The sequence below is a fragment of the Danio rerio genome, chromosome 6 (assembly GCF_052040795.2).
Source record: "Danio rerio strain M-AB ecotype USA chromosome 6, GRCz13ab, whole genome shotgun sequence".
NCBI lineage: Eukaryota > Metazoa > Chordata > Actinopteri > Cypriniformes > Danionidae > Danio > Danio rerio.
The window spans coordinates 38430469-38451882 of record NC_141026.1 but is presented as its reverse complement, the minus strand read 5'-3'; the positions used below and the strand labels follow the sequence as shown (position 1 = coordinate 38451882).

The window sequence follows — 21414 nt, the reverse complement described above, 5'->3', positions numbered from 1 at the left end:
TCAAGTACTAAAAACACAGCAAGCACAGACATATCACTAGGGCATGAAGAAGAGAAACAGAATGTTCATCACTGATAGGTATGGTTCAAAATTTCATCTGATAAGCAAAATAAAAAAAATACATATATATTTTTATTTTATTTATTTATTTTTTTTTTTTAAAGAAATGTTTCTAAGTCATTTGTGTGTGTCTTGGTCCACATATAATCTCAGGTAGTTTTAGACAAAATTGAAAAATGTTTGTTTTTCATTTAGTTCAGCCTGGCAGACAAATAGACAAAGTGATGGAAAATTGGAAATAAGACATTGTGTCATCAGAATCTGAATAAGTCAAGGACCATAACGACACCAGCCAAACGATTTTGTTCTTCCTTCATCAATAGTAATCCAAAACACTTTGGATCACAATGTACAAAAAAAAATGTAGTACCTTCTGTGCGTGTTATTGCTAATCCTTACCATTTTTTTTGTGTCAATTTGTCCAAAAGATATTGCAACATATGAAAATTTTCAAAACATTGTTGGTGGCATTGTAAATTTGGGTCTAAACATCTCTGTCTAGACTCAGGATACCATTAAGCACCACTATTAATGTTGTACTAAAATTTTGTATGTACAGGTCATGGGATTGCCATTACCTCCAATTCAGAGGGAATAATAATAAGAAAACCAACATATACAATATAGGTTACAGAACCTGTGATGAGGGTAATGCGCGCGAGAGAGAAAAAAAACACAGCATATTTTATTAAATTCTGTAAAAAGATCAGGAAGAAGCCCAATATCCAAAGAGAAAAAGAGAAGATAATGATAATAAAATGACACCCACTGCCTATTATATTAAAGCAGCTTTTTGACATTTGACCATAAAAGCTATCCCATGTCAAGATTGAAACATATTGGTTATTCAGAGTACTTTGCCAATCAATGCAATGCCCCCAAGCAAAAGGTCATAAGCTACTTGTTCTGATAAAAAAAAAAATAAAATAAAAAAAACATGCTTTCAAGCAAACAATTTTCTCATTTGCTTTTTATGCTTTTAAAAAACATGCTCTTTTTTATGTTTTAGTTTAGTTATATGTCAGTGAATATCTGAACTACAGTACTTTATTTTTGCCACTAAAACTTAAAGTAGCAACTTGGTCCATCTAAAACAGACCAATGTTTCTTAAAAGACTGGAATGACTGGATTTATTTAAAAAATGTCTTTAGATCATATTTTGAATTAGCATATAAATAAATAGGGTGTACTTTCGACTTACACACACGGGCCACTTTATTAGGTACACCTTACTACTACCAGGTTGGAAATCCTTTTGCATTCAGAACTGCTTTAATCCTTCTTAGCAGAGATTCAACAAGGTGCTGGAAATATTCCTCTGAGACTTTGGTCCATATTGACATGAAAGCATCACTCAGTTCCTGCAGATTTGTCAGCTGCACATCCACTATGCAAATCTCCCCTTCCAACACATCCCAAAGGTGCTCTATTGATTTGAGTTCTGGTAACTGTGGAGGCCATTTGAGTACAGTGAACTCACTGTCATGTTCAAGAACCCAGTCTGAGATGATTGGCGCTTTATGACATGGCGCGTTATCCTGCTGTAAGTAGCCATCAGAAGATGGGTACACTGTGGTCATAAAGGGATGAAATTGGTCAGCAACAATACTCAGGCAGGCTGCGGTGTTGACACAATGCTCAATTGGTACCTAATGGTAACCAAAGTGTGCCAAGAAAATACCCACCACACCATTACAACACCACCACCAGTCTTAACTGTTTATACAAGGCAGGACTGATGCACGCTTTCATTGTGATGACACCAAATTTTTCCCCTACTGTCGGAATGTCACAGCGTAATCGAGAATCATCAGATCAGGCAACGTTTTTCCAATCATATATCGTCCAATTTTGGTGAACCGGTGCAAATTGTAGCCTCAGTTTGCGGTTCTGACAGCTGACAGGAGTGGCACTCGGTGTGGTCTTCTGCTGCTGTAGCCCATCCGCCTCAAGGTTCAACGCGTTATGTGTTCAGATGCTCTTCTGCATACCTCAGTTGTAACAAGAGGTTATTTGAGTCACTGTTGCCTTTCTATTAGCTCAAACCAGTTTGGCCATTCTCCTCTTACTTCTGGCATCAACAAGGCATTTGTGCCCACAGAACAGCCACTCGCTGGACATTTTCTCTTTTTCGGACCATTCTCTGTAAACCCTAGAGATGGTTGTGTAGATCATCAGTTTCTAAAATACTCAGACCAGCCCATCTGGCACCAACAACCATGCCATGTTTAAAATCACTTAAATCACCTGTCTTCCCTGTTCTGGTGCTCAGTTTAAACTGCAGCAGATCATTTTGACCATGTTTACATGCCTAAATGCATTGAGTTGCAGCCATGTGATTGGCTGATGAGAATTTTGCATTAATGAGCAGTTAGACAGACGTACCTAATGATGTGGCCGATAAGTGTATACTCCAGACTACTGCTTTCACAATTAGGAGACTCAAACAAGAAGACACAATGGAACTAAAGGTTCTAAACCTTTCATTGACCTTTCGTTAATGGCTCAGCTCAATGGTTAAGTGTAACTGCGTCCAACAACTGGAGAAATAGCACTGCTAGGCTAATGTATAGTATACAAAGAAGCAGCATTAAGCAATTTCATCATATTTGCACCTCTAACTGAACGTAAAAAGTGATGACAAGAAGAAATTGATTTTTAACATATCTGCATCTTCTAAAGAGCCAGAACTAGCCACATCGATTGACCCTGTATCTCTGAAGGTAATGTTAAGCATTGTACACTTGTCAAGATCCAATCCCCGTCGCTAACATAAACCCTTGACAAAAGGCGAATGGTAATTACTGACTTGGCAGAATTCAAATCATGCCGTTTAAGGCAGGGTTCCTGCTGATCATAATACTTTGCAGAAAATGCTGACAGCGTTAAACATGGACACAAAGACTTATATAATTTTTTACCATCTGCCTGTCTGACTGTCTACCTCACATGGGGGACGAATGGCTAAATTAGTTCATCAGATCCACTTGTTTATGTGAATCAGTTTTTCTACTGTTTTGTATGTATGTTTACACTAGTTAGTTTGGGTACCTACATTTGTATTTAAAAGAATATAATTATTATTATTATTTTGTTATTATTATTATTATTCTTGAAAAGAATATGACACATTAGGTAATCATTTTCTTAACATTCACACAGTGATATTGAAGTCATAATCTAAAAACATGTAACAGCTTTTTATTACATATTTCACAGTGACTTCAGGTTTGAGTCGCGGCCAGAAGGGCATCCGCTGCGTAAAAGTGTTTCCCAATCCTGTTCCTGAAGACACACCAACAGTACACATTTTCAACCTTTTCCTAATCAAACTGAATCAACTCATCAGGACATTAGAAGAGACTTCGAAACCTGAAATGAATAGGTCAAATCAGAGAGACTGTCCAAAATATGTACTGTTGGTGTGCCTCCGAGAACAGGGTTGGGAAACAATATTGTGTCAATAAAAGTCCCCCCCTAAAATATCCCAAACACAATTCAAAAACAGTAAAATAGAAAAATATGATCGCAAACTACAGAAAACTTATTTTGAAACATATCTTCGACAGCAAATAATTAACATCGTCTCATGTTTGTTGCCTTTTACATCTACATACCTGTCAACCCTACCGTTTTGCAGGGATTCTCTCATAATTTACAGTTTTATTCCACTATCAACCCAAAAAGATCTTTTCCCGTTTCAATCTTTCTATGAAGGGTGGCAATTGTATAAGCAACCCATACCACCGAACCACCAGGGGACGCCCCTTGCTCTTAAATTTGAGTCTGTTTTTTGCTTTCATATTATTTAGACATGAAAACATTTTAAAATAAATATAAAAACGGGGTTATGAGAAATCGAGTCCCTCCTGACAATGTATAATATATATATATATTAGGGATGTAACGGTATCAGAATTTCACGGTACGGTAATACCTCGGTATGAATGTCACGGTACGGTATTTATTGAATCATTTACAGGAAAAAAAAAAAACTTTTGAAAATACTCCAAAAAAGTGCCAAAAGTGTCAATGACATACAAATTAGCCATCTATCTGTTAGCTTTGAAACAGGAACTTCAATTTTAATAAAAAAAAATATTAAACCATGTAAAAAAAATAAAGTTTCAATTTAGTATTGTTAAAAACTCATCACATTTAATATTTAATCACTCACTTAGATAGAGATGGGTTTAAAGGAAAATTATCATATAACTATAATCTGGTAAAAGCTGGTATCTCTGGGTATTTACAATGTCCCCTGCAACAGAAAAAAACCCTCTCATTTGGGACTGAGGATTCTGGGTTAAGAGAGATATGACTTGGCCCATGTTGACAGCAGTGGGGTAACGTTGTGCATTGTCTTTCCCCCACTTGAGAGGACAAACCATGAGTGAGATAGAGGTCTCTTTGCGGTACAAGTCAATGTCTGCATCAATCTGAACAGTGTGCTGTGTTTCTGCAGTCCCCATGACTGTTATTAGTCGTATTCCCCAACTTGCAGGCACGTGCACACATAGGGCTCAACCTGTGCAGTGCACATGCCCTTTTTAGTCTTGGATAGAAAATGCCCTTCCAAAACGATCAAAAGTGCCCCCGCGACGCGACACAACCTCCGTCCAGTCCAGCCCTTCAGTAGGCGCGCGATAACACCTCTCTTGAGTATGCGCGCTCAACCCCCCCTCGGCGCTTTACAATACGCGCGCCACAACACAGCTGATCAGAACGCGCGCGACAGCACCGCTATTCAGCACGCGCGCGGCGACAACACCCGCTTTAGGTTCGATCATTTCCATCTTTTTTTCATCTCCGCTACTAGCAGCACACTCCATTTCCGCATTACTGGATCTGTAGCGACAACAGACCGCAAAGGATTATGGCCACGCCGGGGCTGATGGGAAATGAAGTTTCAGCTACCTCCCGTTCGCTTCATTCGCCTGAGCAAATTTTCTCAGAAGACCTATAGTTTTACCGAGTCATGCGACTTCGGTAATATCGAAAAAATTTAATATTGCGGTATGACGGTATTTACAATACCGTTACATCCCTAATATATATATATATATACATATATATATATATATATATATATATATATATATATATATATATATATATATATATATATATATATATATATACATATATATATATATATATATATATATATATATATATATATATATATATATATACATATATAAATGCAGCACAATTTGTTTAAATGTATGTCATTTCAAAGAGCATTATAATGACATAAAACTATTTTAAAAAGGGAAACTGTACATATGCGTGAAGTGATGCTCTTGTATGAGTAGGCTGAATTAATGATGATAGTACTATAATTTACATAAGACAGACTTAAGAGAGACATAAAAATACAGTCTAACATTCAGAAATTTGATGAGATATATTTAGTGTTTCGCTTAATATTTTACATTTAGTGTGCGCTTTAATTTTGTAAAGAGGATTTACAAGGTATAGCCGCCTTTCGACTGCACACAACATTTGGACATGACAGTCGGAATACGCCCCCTTGTGGCAGTCGCACAGAATTTTCAGTTCTGACGCGTACCATGGGAGAGAAGCTGTTCTCGCAGTGTCCGAAATAAAGGAGTGCAAAAGCAATTCTCCGTATTTGAATGAATGAATTAATGAATACTAGAAACTCAGACCACAAAAAATATTGGAGGAAATGTGGAGACAACATAAAACATTATATTTATATTACTTTATTACTTACATTTATGAATGGAAATGTTTATTTATTTATTTTTTTAATATAGACTTTTTCTGATTCCAAAAAAATAACTAAATAAAGTCCTATTTCTCATCTTGCATGCACACGGACCTGCTTGAACAACATTGGAATACATCACATCCGGTCGGCCGGTCGCATACCGTCTAGTCGCAGGAGTTCAAATATTTCAAAGGATCCACAGCTCAATTCGGATCCGAATTTTCCGCATACAGAGATGATCAGAACTCCACGCAGCTCCTGGACTACTCTCCGTTGGAAATGAATGACTTCCGGTCTGTCGCTTGTCATGTGCAGTGAAAAGGAGGCTTATCGCGATTATAGCTTTTGTTATAGCTTATGTTATATTGGCCATATCCCTTTTTTTTCACATCCCAATGTTGACAGGTATGACATGTACGTATTCGGTCCATGTTGTATTCATATTTTAAAATTCAAATTCAAATCTCACTAAAGTTACTGTGGCTTGGAAACCCACAGAAAACCAGTTTCTTGTCACAAGTTTAATTCACAGCAATACTGTACAGCAGCATTCACATCACATACTAACTAAACAAACAAACAAAATATGGCAAATATGAACACCTTCTTTGTCTTAAACATTGTTCAAGATGAAATTAAATGAAATTAAGACCTGTTCCATGAAAACATGACAACATTTTCCCCAAAAAATGGTTTTATTATTATTTTTTCTTCAATATATTTGGCATCAGTTTGCATAAAGACGTTTGTTTCTAAGAATGGCTGTTTTTAAACAACAGCATAACAGAATTAAATTTTACTTGCGCTGTTCAACTGTTTATATTGTATGGTAATATTCAGATAATATGGTAATGCTTATATGAATTTCATATGAATAATTCACATAGACACAGCTGATAAAAAATGATTTGTTTTATCTCAATATTGATTTAATATTCCACAACAGCCCCGAGAGTCATATTAAAGCAACCAACTTGTCCTCTCACCTTTTATCTAAATAAAATCTGACTCAGTGATTTTATAACACCCACAGCTTTCATTATGATAAGGAGGGCCACACAAAGTAAGGTGAAATAGTAAAACCTAGATTTATAATTATAGGCCTATATAACCATAACATTAGTGAGGTCAATTTAACATACTAATTTAATTTGCAGATAAAAATGCTATACAGCATTGACCCCTGATCCTTACACTTGCAACATGCCTCAATAACCATTCAGCCACTGAAGAGTGTTTACAATGAGTGTTTATCTCTCTCTTTTTTTTTTTTTTTTACGCATTTTGGTTGTTCATTTACATTTTGTTGCTTGAAAAACAAACAGGTTTCAAACTATGTCATCATCATAGTCTCTGTGCTTACGATTAAAAGAAAATATTTGTGAAAATGTCTTATGTCATGCACTGTATATTAAATGTTTAGTCCAAAGTTTTGCAAAGAATACTTAATGGATTCTACTTCACAAGACTGTTATGATGAATTCAAGTCATTAGCATCTTATATCCTTTTGAAGTTTTTACTATTTTATTTTTTTTTTAAATATATGAATATGTATGTATAAATTATATCATCTTTGCATAAAATTACAATACATATATATGTGTGTATATATATATATATATATATATATATATATATATATATATATATATATATATATATATATATATATATATATATATATATATATATTGTTTTTAATTCAGTGTCTATGGGGAAGGAAAGTAAATTTGACGTTTTATCTTCTGTCTGTCTTCTGGCAACCGTTATCAGTCTCACCGTAACCCTAACATAATGGGATTTTTCAACAGACTAAGCCAAAGTTCCTGAATGCAAAGAACGTCAAGGTACTCCGGGATTGGCCAGCCCAGTCACCAGGTATGAACAATATTGAGCATGTCAGGAGTAAGATGACAGAGGAGGTATTTAAAATGAATGTAAAGAATTTTGATGACCTGCAAGTATGACAAGACTTTTGTCAAAGCAGAGTCAGACCTTACTTTCCTAATTTAATAATAATAATAAAAAATATTAAAAAGACATGATCATATTTTATTTAGGTAAAATAAGTGAAATTTAGAAGCCTTTGTCTTTCATATAAGCCACTTCTGACACTAAATGATCAACTAGAAGTAGTCAAGTTATTATTTGTTGTTGCTAAAACTTGGATAGGTGACAAGACTTTTGACAGGTAGTGTATATTATAAGATCATGTTGTCCTGATGAACCGTGCAGTCATACTGAGTTTGAAAGTATTGATCATCTATGGCAAATTCATACCTGCAGACAAAATGGCGCTAACCCAACTTTTTTTTGTTTTTCCAAAATGCACACTATGCATTGTGTTTTATTTATTTTTTTTACTCAACCACAACTTAATGCCCAACAGCAAATTTGATATGCACCAGAAGAACAAATTATCTATCATTCTTACAAAAAAAAAATAATAATCAATTCTGAAAATTTACTCAATCTTTTCCCTTGTTCGAAACCTCTTTGCATTTCTTCTTTCTTTTAAACTCCCCAAAATGCACATGTTTTGAAGGAGGTAACCATTGACTTCCAATATTTCCTATAAACTTTAAAGTATTTCTTTTTCCTGTTATGAATGTCACTGGTTACAGGTTTTCAGCTGTCTTTAAAATATCTTCTTTTGTGCTGAACAGAATGAAGAAACTGATAAAGGTTTGGAACCAATTGAGGGTGAGCAAATAGTGAGTACATTTTCATTTTTTGTTGAACTATCCCTTTAAGCTTACCAGCAAGTCCCATTTTCTCTGCAATTCCTTGCCACATAACCTTTTTGTTGATGGTTTTTGTTGTTGCTGTGACTTTTATCATAAAGTTCTCTGTTCTCAAATAACAAACCTGACATTTTTTTTTTCCTGAAACACCCTTTTCCCTGTGCAAAGTGGTTTTCAAAAACCAGCATTTTGCTATAGCGCCACCAGTTTCAACCTTTTGTGCTTCTGCAGCATCTCCCAGCACATGATCTAAAAGTCAGATCTAAATGGACGCTCATTTCATTAAAAGGTGAAACAAGGACTGAGTGTATCTAATTTGAACAGGGATCTAGTTTTGATTTAAGAATGCTACTGTGCCATTTAATTGTTTAAAGGAACATTTACAAAGTACCATTGTCAAAAACTATCCTGGCATGTGCATTAAAGTCACTTTTGTATATCAGTGTAAAATAAACAACAAAGGCTCATTCTGAAATCGTAGCCCTATATCCATTTCTGGAGAATGCAACCTATGTAGCCAGAGGTACGTATGGCTGCATTTCCTCTATAAAACAAACGTTATGGGGTGGTGTGATGCCGTTCCTTTTTGCACTAGCAGCTGACTACTTACAGTATATCCATATAGATTGCTTTCACGCTGTAACCAGTTTTTCCAGTGGCTTGCAGCGTACGTTGGTGGACTTGAGACACAGAGAGGAGTTGACTGTGATGACGGTGTTCGAGTCTGGTGAAGAAAGGTTCCAGAAAGTAGGTAAAACAAAAGCCAAAAAATAAAATAAATAAGTAAATAACAGGGTGAGAATGTGGTAAAATCTGAAAACGTTATAAAATCAGTGGAATTAGGGAAGAGGTCAGTTGATTAGTCAGTCAGTTAACAGCCGATTTTTGCGAAAAAGAGCATGTGTGAATGGCACTCGTAAGAGAAATTTCAGATCTCAAAATACAGCAAACAGCGGCTTCAGGTGGATTCACAAAAACAAAAACTGCAAAAAAAGAATCTCCTGGGACGTATTAGGCACTCTCCAGAAATGTCCATAGGAGTACGTTTTTAGTGTGAGCCTAGGTTAAAAAAAAAAAATAAAAAAAGTAAAACAAGATTGTCATTTGTAAACACACATTTGTAATATACACATTTTACTACATTATGATTTTAATACATTTAAGAACATTAAATGAACAGACAGATCCAATCATACACACAATACTATTGCAATAAAACACTAACACTGGTGACTAGGAAAGACAAAAAAAGCATGTATAACTTTAAAAAGACAGCAAGATATATCAAAAGACCTAGCACATTATATATGTCATTTACAAAAAAAACCATCTATATCTTTTAAAGACTTGAATTATTATTCCCCCTATTTTCCCCATTTTCTGTTTAACAGAGAAGTTTTTTTCAACACATTTCTAAATATAATAGTTTTAATAAGTCATTTCTAATAACTGATTTATTTTATTTTTGCCATGGCAATGTTTTTAAGACACTTCTATACAGCTTAAAATGACATTTAGAGGCTTAACTAGGTTAATTAGGTTAATTTGGCAGGTTAAGCTAATTAGGCAAGTTATTGTATAATGATGGTTTGTTCTGTAGACTATCAAAGAAAAATATAGCGTAAAGGGGCTAATAATTTTGAGCTTAAAATGGCTTTTAAAAAATTAAAAACTGCTGTTATTCTAGCCAAAATAAAACTAATTCGGAAGAAAAAAATATTATCAGACATAGTGTGAACATTTCCTTGCTCTGTTAAACATTATTTGGGAAATACTTCAAAAAGAAAAAATATATAAATATATAAATATATTAAAATATATTATTTTGGAGTTCAATAATGAAATAATAATAATAATAGTAATAATAATGATAATAGAATATAAATAAAGAATAAATTGAAAAATATGTAAAATATTTAACATTTTTCAGCAAGATGACAAAACTACATTAAATATTATAATAATTAGTATTGACATTGTGATAAATAATAGTTAATATTCAGCTGCAATACTTGATATTCAATAGCACTTGAATTTGCTCTGTATGTTGCAATACTCTCCTTTCAAAAAAAATCTTTTTAAGTGAACACTGACGCAGACTATAAAACACATAAATATTTCTGAAAGCACACAGTGTTGTTTTCTTAAAGCATTTGCTACGCCTTGAGTTTAGACTGTGCAGTGTTTATAACGCTGCTCCCTGCAATGTTTGAACTGCCAGAATTTTGCAAGGAATCTGTTGCTTGTAGTCATTCCATATGTTTCTCAAATGTGCCAACAAGAATAAAAAAGAAACATACTCTGCACACAGAGCAATCTTACAGACCCTTAGGAACCTACACATGAATATACGGACAGATTTTCCTAAACAACATCAGAAAGTGCATTGTACATCCAGCACTTGCTATGTAAATATGGATTGGCGTTCTTATATAACTACTGTATTTGTGCAAAGAAAAAAAAAATCCTGTGAAATTCTAGCTCACAAACATATTTGCTTCTTTAGGAACATATCATATATTGTGAACTGCCAGGCCAAATAAGAATAATAATAATAATAATAGTAACAATCAGTAACAACAATAAATGCATATGAAAATAAAACTCCATGTTTTTTTTTTTTTATATATACTCACCAGCCACTTTAATCAGCCAATTACACTGCAGCAACTCTTTCTCTGATGTAAACATGGTCACGATATGCTGCAGTTCAAACCGAGCATCAGAATGGGGAAGAAAAGTTATTTTAAGGAAAGGAAAGGAAAGGAAAGGAAAGGAAAGGAAAGGAAAGGAAAGGAAAGGACAGGACAGGACAATTGAAATAAAAAACAAGCAAGTTTCTTTCACAGGCATTCAAGGCACACACCTCATAACTATAACATGATAATCATCAGTGAATATACATCACACAGAGGGCTGGAACAGCAAAACAGTGGTTAATATAACATCACAATCACTGTGAATCCAGCATCTCACATTCCCCCTACGAACTAAAATAAACTTTCACATTCATATTAACCACAAATACATATAGTAACATACGGAACCACAAGACAAGAACCATTCTCTCTCTCCGTACAATATATATCCACAGTCTTTATAAGGGTTTTACAAACACACAGTCTCAAAAAAGTAGTGGACTGACTCACCACATCACCAGTGTTGATTTTGTCCAGACTGATTAGTGTATCCAAGTAATCCAGATCTGGCAAATGATCTGTCCCCTTATGAACTTCATTAATAATCCAAACTTAGTCACTGCTGAGTGCAGATGGTGTGCTGGAGACATGTATACGGATAAAATACTTTCTAGTACTGTGATTTGTTTCTTTGTTAGAAAGAGTCACATGGCAGAAGGATATCTGGTCATGTGACAGGAAAAGCATTATGAGATTGGTTAAATTTAGACCACAGCAATACAATTATAATAGGAAAAGATGAAAAAGTTTAATTATTTCATCATATACTGACAAATCCTGGTTCTAAATCAATCACACTGATGACATATTTGATAAAATATATAAATATATTAACAATCAAATAATGATGCACTTTTTCAGGGTAGCACTGCAACCCAAAACTCTAATTAATTCATTCATCCATTTTCTTTTTGGCTTAGTCCCTTTCAGAGATGGCAAAAGTACACAAATCATTTATTCAAGTAAGTATAGATACTCACTTTTATATGTAAATGTAAAGAAGTACGACCTCAATAATGTACTTTAGTAAAAAGTACCCATTACTACTACACATATTAGTTTTACTACTGTATGTAGGTAAATATTCCCAAGTATCATCATCCTGGCACAAAATCACAGCGTTCATGATGTAGTTTTGTGGTTGTTGGATCAAAAACAACACCTGCATTCATGTTCATACACGCTAAAAATAATTCTGTAGACCTGTATATCTTTATAAATAATGTCTTACATTTTACACTGAATTCTGTCCAAAATATATAGAATTTTCTAATTTTATATTTGAATATTTTTTATTCAATATATTAAAAATATATTTTATTTTGCTAAAAATTTGACTGCAAACTATTTCTTTTTTCTTTAGCAGCTCTCATACATAACCCATTACTTTAGTGTTTCTTTTTTTTTTTAACCAGGGTATTGTGGATATTTTATTTATTGGATAAACATTAATTTTGTTAATACATTTATTCTATGCTAAAAACTACATACACAGGTGTGACCACAAAACATAACCTTTTATTTATGTGATAAATTCAGGATCTTTTGCAATATATTTTTTATTCATAAATTGCCCATAGTTACATTCGTTGTTGTAAAACATGTGTTTAAAAAAATATTTGAAGATTAAAATGCCTATATGTAAAATCTATAATCTAATCTATTTATTCATTCATTCATTTTCTTTTTTAGCTTAGTCCCTTTATTAATCCGGGGTCAGCACAGCGGAATGAACCGCCAACTTATCCAGCACGTTTTTATGCAGTGGATGCCCTTCCAGCCACAACCCATCTCTGGGAAACATCCCCACACACTCATTCACACTCATACACTATAGCTGGGGTGGCCAACCCTGTTCCTGGAGAGGCACCTTCCTGCAGATTTCAGTTACAACCTATATCAAACATACCTGCCTGTAATTATCATGTGGTGTTCAGGTCCTAATTAATTGGTTCAGGTGTGTTTGATATGGGTAGCAACTGAAATCTGCAGGAAGGTGGCTCTCCAGGAACAGGGTTGGCCACCCCTGCACTATAGATAATTTAGCCTACCCAATACACCTGAACCACATGTCTTTGGACTGTGGGGGAATCAGAGCACCCGGAGGAAACCCACGCGAATGCAGGTAGAACATGCAAACTCCACACAGAAACGCCAACTGAGCTGAGGCTCGAACCAGCGACCTAGCGACCTTCTTGCTGTGAGTCGACAACACTTCCTACTGCGCCACTGCGTCGCCTAATCTAATGTATAATAAAAATATATGCAAAAAAATTTTAAACTGCATAAATTCTGTATTAGGAAATATGAATTCATCTGAAATAAATCTCACTGCATGAAGTTTTTATAAAGTATTTTATTGTTTTAGTACAAAATGTAGAAATCTTTAAAAAAAAAAAAAAACAACAACATTGGATTTTTATTGGATTGAAGGAGCAGAGAAATCCCATGCAGCATGATCAGAAGTGTACAAAAGACTGTTTACCTTAAGCATTTGTAAAGCACATGTGTGAACTGGACATGATTGAGCAAAATGTGTCTTATTATCGTGTAAACGGTCAGCATCATTCATGTTAAATTCGCCGTCTCCCTCTGTCTCCTGCGTAGTCATCCTTGCCTTTCTCATGGTAATCTTCATAAACTAGCCTACATACTGTATGGTGCATGAAAGTCTCAGTTGAAAAATGAAGAAAAATAGACTGACTGCATCAAAAAGGCGCACAAATTGCGAAATGACGAGAAATTATTTAAATCGCACCACCGAACACAAAAACAAAAGTAAAGAGGCTGATTTAAAAATGTAAAAACTTGTTGATCACTTTAAATAAATTGAAATGTAGCTTGACCAATTACTCTTTGTTGATATAGGTCTCAATATGTTTATTTTTACTTTGCTTCGTGATGAAACAATATTTTAAGGACAATAAATAAACTAAATAATAAGAAATAATTTGAAACATTTTGGTTTAAAATTATTTAAAACAAGAAACTAGTTGATTTTAAAGCAAACTGCGGACACCATTATGGGAGCTCTCATTTAAACATGTAAAGCAAAAAATGTAGGAAAGAAAAAAAAGAACATTCTGTGCATACAATACCTCAACTTCATGATGATTCATCTACCACAATTCATCCATGTATAATAGCTCCCTTGAATTTGGGATTGAGTCCCTGTCAATGTAAATCATGTACAAAGTCTGAAATAGGAAGAGGGAAAAAAAAGGGCCTCTAATAAGATCCATTTTCAACAGGTAATGACTTTCAAAAAGGAAGAGAAAATATTAAAGTGGAGGTTTTTGTGTAGTACAAGGACAAAATCTCCTGGTATTGAATTTGTTGATTAATAGATGATTGCTGTTCCACCACAAATGCAGAACTCACATTCCTGCTGCTATTATCCAGCCGCCATTTATTTTTCAGGTTCATGTCATTCAATCACATATGCTCTAACTCCATCTAAATGCAGATACCTGCTAAAGGAAGGCATTCCACAGTATACCTGTTTAAAATTGGTTATGCTCACATAAAGCAGTGATTTAAAAAATGGAAGAAAGCAAAAATCATGTGGATGACTTACCAATGTGAACTTGAGCTTTTCAATTTGTGTGTAAAGCTGACAGAGATCAGCATCTCTCCTTATCAATTTTCCGCCATGATGCCGGGCAACATTTTACTGATCCCAGGACAGGAGCTCAACATGACACTTTCACTGAAGCATAATGTAGCATGCATCGAATAGACCTGTGCAAAAAGCTGATCATCATAAAAGGTGACAAGAACAGTTCTCACAAAGACAACAGCACATAACAGAGAAAATATCCTGGGTGATATGTTTGTCGACCGACATGGTCTGATACGTTGCTCTAGGTACCTAATCACTAAGGAGTACATCGGCACTGAAATGACCTGCTGCATCGGCGTTTCTCGGCAAATAACCTCTTTCGCTGGATCTGTTACAATCTAACAGGCATTAGGGAGCTTTCACACAGTAAGCAGGGGAAAGGAATGGAATGACCTTGTATGGCCTGGTGGATGTTGCCATGCTTGGCCAGTGTCCTTGACTTTGTCAGATCAAACGGCACAGCGGCGAGTTCCTGAGGGAGCTTTCGGGATTAGATTACCTGTCCTGGGATTGCTTGGGATGGGTGTAGACATATGGGCCATTGCTCTCCAGCCAACACAGGTGATTAGTTTGGTTTAGTGGCTTGAAGTCCTGGCAGTTTGGATGGTAGTAGTGACTTCTTTTTGTGAAACAAATATGTATTCACCAGAGTAATGCTGAACAAGGAATGAAAGCCTTCCTTTGGGAACATATGTGATGTTTGACACATCCTGTGGCTTTGTTCATGGGCAGTGACTGAGTCTTACTCTTCTCAAAGCATTATGTCTTTGTATCCAGTTGGTCTCTGGGGGAAATTGCAGTGAGAGGAAGAATACGGGATGTTTTATCCATTCCCTTCAGGGGGGAAGGTTGAACCTAAGGACCACCTTGGCTATATATTAATCCATGTGGTTTTAGGGTTCAGCCCTAACTTGTGTTGATGTATTTGGAGTTAAACTGTTATTAAACATGGGGATATTATATAATTTTGAGATGTAATAATCTTATTTTAATAAATTTAATGGAAGACTTTGCAAGTGATAATACTTTTCAACTCTCACTGTGCAACTTTTAACAATCCCTAATGATTTTATTCTGCAATGAGGTAGTGCGCTCGTTTTTGTGATTGTTTTAGAACTTCCAATTTAATTGCCTATGGGAGAAATTACTAGGAATAATGAACGGCAGAAAACTGTCAAACTATTGGCTTTACAAACATTACTATACACAAAGCAGAACAATATAATCAGAAAATATCCGTTTACAACATCACGCAGCATAACAAGCTGTTTTTAAAATTAAAAAATTAATGGAAGTCAATGATACCGGAAGTCTCGAGCCAAAAAGATTCATATGGCTGTGCCCACTCATACGTGGAGAATAAGGTAAATAGGATTGCAGTTTATCAGACTGTACAAAGATGATTCCCATGTTAAACTGAAAGATTTTGGTGGTCATAATGTCAGACCAAACAACAATTAAGACGCACCAAAGATGAACATGCAAGAAAACTCCTGCTGAGTTTAAAATTATCCACATGTAACACACTCAGTAACCTGTCTTCTGAAGTGATACCTCACTGTAAACATAATCAATCTTTGGTCCTTTTTCTCAAAATATGCCTTAACGCAGAGTGACAAAACTCAGTCCTGGAGGGATGGTGTCCTGCAAAGTTTAGTTCCAACTCCAATCAGACACATCTGGGCTAGGTAATCAAGCTCTTACTAGGCTTTACAATAACATCCGTGTAGATGTGTTGAAGTAAGTTAAAGCTAAAAACTGCAGGACCGAGTATGGGCACCCCTGCCTTAAAGGGACAGTTCCTACCAAAATCAAAATTTACTTACCATTTCTCGTCCCTGAAGAGTGTCCATATCTTTAGGATTTTCCTTTTTTCTGTTGAACACAAAGCAAACAAACAAATTGTAAAGATGTTTTTTTTTTTGTTTTTTTTAACTACAGCAGTTCAAACTGTAATTTTGCCAAATGATTTTGAAGTTATTAGTATGATAGTGAAAACTGTACATTTTCAGTCAAACCCTCCCTCTGCAATTGTATACCAAAAACGGAAATAAGGGCATTATTAATAGCTAAACATGTGGGAGAGCATTGCTATTATGTGAATGTGTTGTATTGTAATATGGAGAAATTAAGTGGTAATGTTAAATCAAAAATAAATCACAGAATACTTGAAAATGAAATTATTTAATGACAATAATTTGAGGCTGGAAGGACATCTGCCACGTAAAAATGTGCTGGATAAGTCGGCAGTTCATTCTGCTGTGGCAACCCCTGATAAATAAAGAGACTAAGACGAAAAGAAAATGAATGAATGAATGACTTTTCTTTAGTTCAGTGTTACTGAACAAAGATGACAGTAAATTTCCCAAATAATTTAGGCTTGTAATTGAGTTTGCCGACAAAAACAAAGCAAAACTTGTATCAGAAATGAACATCAAAAAAGCATTTGTGATGATAAAGTTGTGACAGTCTCATGAATATACGGAAACATAGTATTTTTGCCAAACACTGAATTAGTCTCAAATGGTCTTACTGGAATCCACACACTGATAGTGGTAGCCTATATGTTCCAACTGAAGTGTCTCACAATGATTCCATTAGTCCCGTCTTGCAGATGAAGATCAAATGAATATGCCCCATGGTCGGACCCTGATGTTCATTAAAGCTATTGTCAGAGAGACCAATTAATCAAAGCATTCCTATAATGTGCCAGACTAGGATAAATGAAGGTATGTGATAAAAACAGTCATTAGCAATCTCTGCTCATTTTTCACTGCACGAGGAAGGAGGACCAGTGTCCTTTTCTTTTACGTCCCACAGCTATCACCTGCCCACTTCCTTCTTTCTCACCATATTGCATTTAGTTGCTCATTTACAGCCGAAGTAATGAGGTGTCAAAATTTTCCCAATAGAAAGAGCACAGGACGCCGCTCCTGTCAATGTGTGAATAATTAAGGTTGGTAAACTTGTTATGTTTTTACAAAGAACTCTTCCCAGCCTTAAGGCATGCAGTAGAATGGAAGTGATAAAATGTGAATGTTAAAGGCTGTTTGGCTAATCAATATAAAAAGCTTTATTAACGTTTTTAAAAATCAAAATATTGCACACACGTGTTTAAACTCTGGATATTATTTTCAAACCACAATACCACAATTCTAGCATGTTCTGTAATTCTGTACTTTACACCAGGCCCGGATTGGCTAATCGGGAAGACCGGGAGTATTCCCGGTGGGCCGCTCCATTTTTTGGCCACAAGGGCCGGTGTCCCTAGCCGCTTGCACTCTAAGAAGTCACACTTTTTTCATTCATTTATTTATTTGACCATAGCCTCTTTATATTGTATAGATCTTTTTATTCATTATTTTACCGCAGCCCCACTCTTTTTTTTTTTCTTGCAGCCCCTTGAGCAGAATGCAGCCTGCAGGTTAATTATGACGCAATAAAGAAATCTATGAAGTCTGTTTCTTGTCAGATGTTGACTTTTAATCTTCACTCAGAGATACAAAAACAAATTAAAACAAAGTAAACAAAATATGACCTCAAATTTCTACCATCACGGATGCGGTAAAGAAAACTGTGTGACTCTATACTAAAGAACGCACTGCTGTCAGATTTGACAGATGCAGTTCTTAAAGAGCCCGCATACAATTTTTAACATGCTACATATTCTCAATGATATGTAGAATATACAAGAATATACAAGACATGAATATTCTAAGTTCTCAAATGCAAACAATTCAAAACAAAAATATTAAAAACTGACATGTATCAAATAATATTAGTTATTAAATCCAAACAAATAGGCTCCCACAACATTTATACAGATATTGCAGAAAAGGACATTGTGATGTTTTAAAGAATAGTGTTGGAGATTTACCCTTTAATGTTCTCATATTTATGACAAATATTTAAAGTTATAAAGCAGCTGTTTCCTTGAAAAAGACATGATAGTGTCAATAGAAAATTCAGTACATTTAATTTTAATCTTTATTTTATACATGTAGCTTAATTCATATTTGTCTTTATTTTATATTTTTCATTTCAAGGTTTGGATATTTATGAGCACTAATTCTTACAGAAAATAGTTTCTGATACTGATAAACATTACATTGTGTTAACTGTTCAAATAAATATTCACAGTGAAGTACTGAATTGAAAATGACAATATTTTAATACAGTCAGCCGTGAACTGAAGTGGGCTGGTCTAAGGCTTGAAACTCCAGGGCTGAAAAGGAGACCCTCTCCAGCCCTGCTTTACACTATAAAAACTCATAACAATAATGTTCTCACACACTTACATATTAATAGATTTTGTATTGCTTTAGTAAGAAATATACAGTGGATATATTAAATATTAGAGTATATCAGCGAATATCTGTGACAACACCATTGACTTTAAACAGAATAGACAGACAATGATCAACCACAGTTAAAAATTAAAATCAGCAAGTTTTTATTTTTGGGTTAACTGTAAAATTGAATAAAAACATATATGTTTAATGTTTAAATAATTGTATTTAAAATGAATACAAACTACAAAATATGATTGAAGGGCAATTTAATTGAGCTAAATGTATTATTCTTAAAAAAAAATATTTTACCCAAAAATTACAATGATATTAAGCTAATAAATAACAAAGCATTCTATATATTCCATAAACATCTTTGACTCATGAGCAACATAAACAAAATGGCAGGTTTAAACACCAGTATGACACAATTACTGTAACATTAAATATTGTAAGCAGATGGTAACTTTGGATTGTTTCCATAGTATGACTATTTCACACAAGTCATGAAGAATCTGTTATAATACTTTCGTTACTTTTTAAAAACCACCTTTCATCTGCAAAAAATAAAAACATAAAAAGGCCAACATATATATTTTTTTCCTTTTTAGTGTCATGAACAAAACAAAGTCAAACGGATTTAGAAAGACATAAGGGTGAATAAATGATTTTTATTTTCCAGTGAACTATTGCCTCACTTAACTTTTAGGTTCATACATTTAAATAAATGTGGTGGCAGTTTCAGCCTCACATTCCTTGCCATTTTTCTACAACTGAAAAGGTCAACAGAGAATTCCTCCTCATCCACAGCAGGAGATGTGGGCATTATAAACCCAAAGGCACACACAGACGCTCACTCTGAAAATCTATTGGAAATAGTACATCATCCAGCCACTTTTGGCAAGCATAGTACACACTAATCCAAATCTTGCATATAATTCAGTTTGCATGCTGTTAGGACAAAGTATGCAAATCTAGATGCAGTCAAATAGATTTCAAATAGTATCTAAACATATAGTAAAACCTTATCCATCGCCTGTCAGAACAGCTTTTGTGAAAGCACCACTGATGTTGCCAATTTTTAGGCATGGATTTTGTGTCAAATCTGTATGGGTTAGGTGTGGTGCCAAAGTCAAATAAATCATTTGAATTTTAAATGTAATTTCCCACTTGTAAATGGAACGGAATGCATGTTTGGTGGTGATTTGTGTCCTACAGCTCACCTTGCCCTTTACATTCTGGAATTATGTCATAAATCCATAGCAGATGCTGATTAACCGCAACCTAACAGGCGGATGCTTGCATTTTTTTTTTTTATCTTTTTTGCTTGGTTTCATTTGGGTTGGGACTTAAAATGTTAAAAAGAACAGCATCCAACCTGTCAGGCAAGACGGTTTTACTCTGCTGAAGCAATTTGCCCCTTATTGCTGAAGGTGTGAGTAGGAGGGAAAAAAGAGTGGGATAGGTGAGACAGCTGTGTCAGACTTGTTTGCTTTACATTTTCGTCTGCTGTCCCTCTGAAATGCTAAGTGTTAGTCATAGTGTGCATCATAGTGCAAAAATATTGTGTGTTATATTACCATCCTTGTCATGTCAGCCAAGGGTGTATATGCAGTACCATTCAAATGACTAAGGCCTTATGAATTTTAAAAGTCTATTACAAGATAGAATTTACTTAAAAAGCTAATTGATTAAATTTTAAACTAAACAATCATTGTTCGAAATAATTACAATATTCAGATTTTTTCCTATTATCAATGTCAAACATATGGATTGTACTATATATACACTCACCGGCCACTTTATTTGGTACACCTGTCCAACTGCTCGTTAACGCAAATTTATAATCAGCCAATTACATGACAACAACTTAATGCATTTAGGGATGCAGGCATGGTCAAGACAATTTAATGCAGTTCAAACTGAGAACCAGAATGGGGAATTTCAGTGACTATAAGCGTGCCTATGGTAGTTGGTGCCAGACGGGCTGGTCTGAGTATTTCAGAAACTGGTGATCTACTGGGATTTTCAAGCACAACCATCTGGTCTGAATGGTCCGAAACAGAGAAAATGTCCAGTCAGTGGTAGTTCCGTGGGTGCAAATTCCTTGTTGATGACAGAGGTCGGAGGAGAATGGCCAGACTGGTTTGAGCTGACAGAAAGGCCACAGTAACTCAAATAACCACTCGTTACAACTGAGATATGCTGATAGAGCATCTCTGAATGAACAACACATCAAATCTTGAGGCAGATGGGCT

General features: G+C 34.9%; 2 protein-coding genes across 8 annotated transcripts in view; both read right to left on the bottom strand.

Moving 5' to 3' along the window:
* The window catches only part of rhcgl1 (Rh family, C glycoprotein, like 1), a 131285-nt gene extending 119420 nt beyond the window's left edge, over nucleotides 1-11865 (bottom strand). For 2 of the 3 annotated variants that reach the window (XM_087255773.1, XM_087255771.1), the window contains exon 1: nucleotides 11696-11865. The gene's annotated coding sequence lies outside the window, so the exon portion shown is untranslated. Of the gene's footprint in view, nucleotides 1-11182; nucleotides 11250-11695 lie in introns of all 3 variants that reach the window. The other variant, XM_087255774.1, reaches the window with a different exon arrangement.
* Nucleotides 11866-13586: 1721 nt separating this feature from the next.
* LOC147836423 (uncharacterized) overlaps nucleotides 13587-21414 on the bottom strand; it is a 451022-nt gene continuing 443194 nt past the window's right edge. For 3 of the 5 annotated variants that reach the window (XR_015493894.1, XR_015493898.1, XM_087257594.1), the window contains 3 exons: nucleotides 16694-16742; nucleotides 14823-14986; nucleotides 13587-14718 (listed from right to left, as the gene is read on the bottom strand). Coding sequence is in view for 1 of the 5 variants with exons in the window: in XM_087257594.1 (XP_087113720.1) it covers nucleotides 14885-14986; nucleotides 16694-16742 (151 nt within the window). In the remaining 4 variants the exon portion in view is untranslated. The remainder of the gene's footprint in view (nucleotides 14719-14822; nucleotides 14987-16693; nucleotides 16743-21414) is intronic. The other 2 variants (XR_015493895.1, XR_015493906.1) reach the window with 1 other exon arrangement.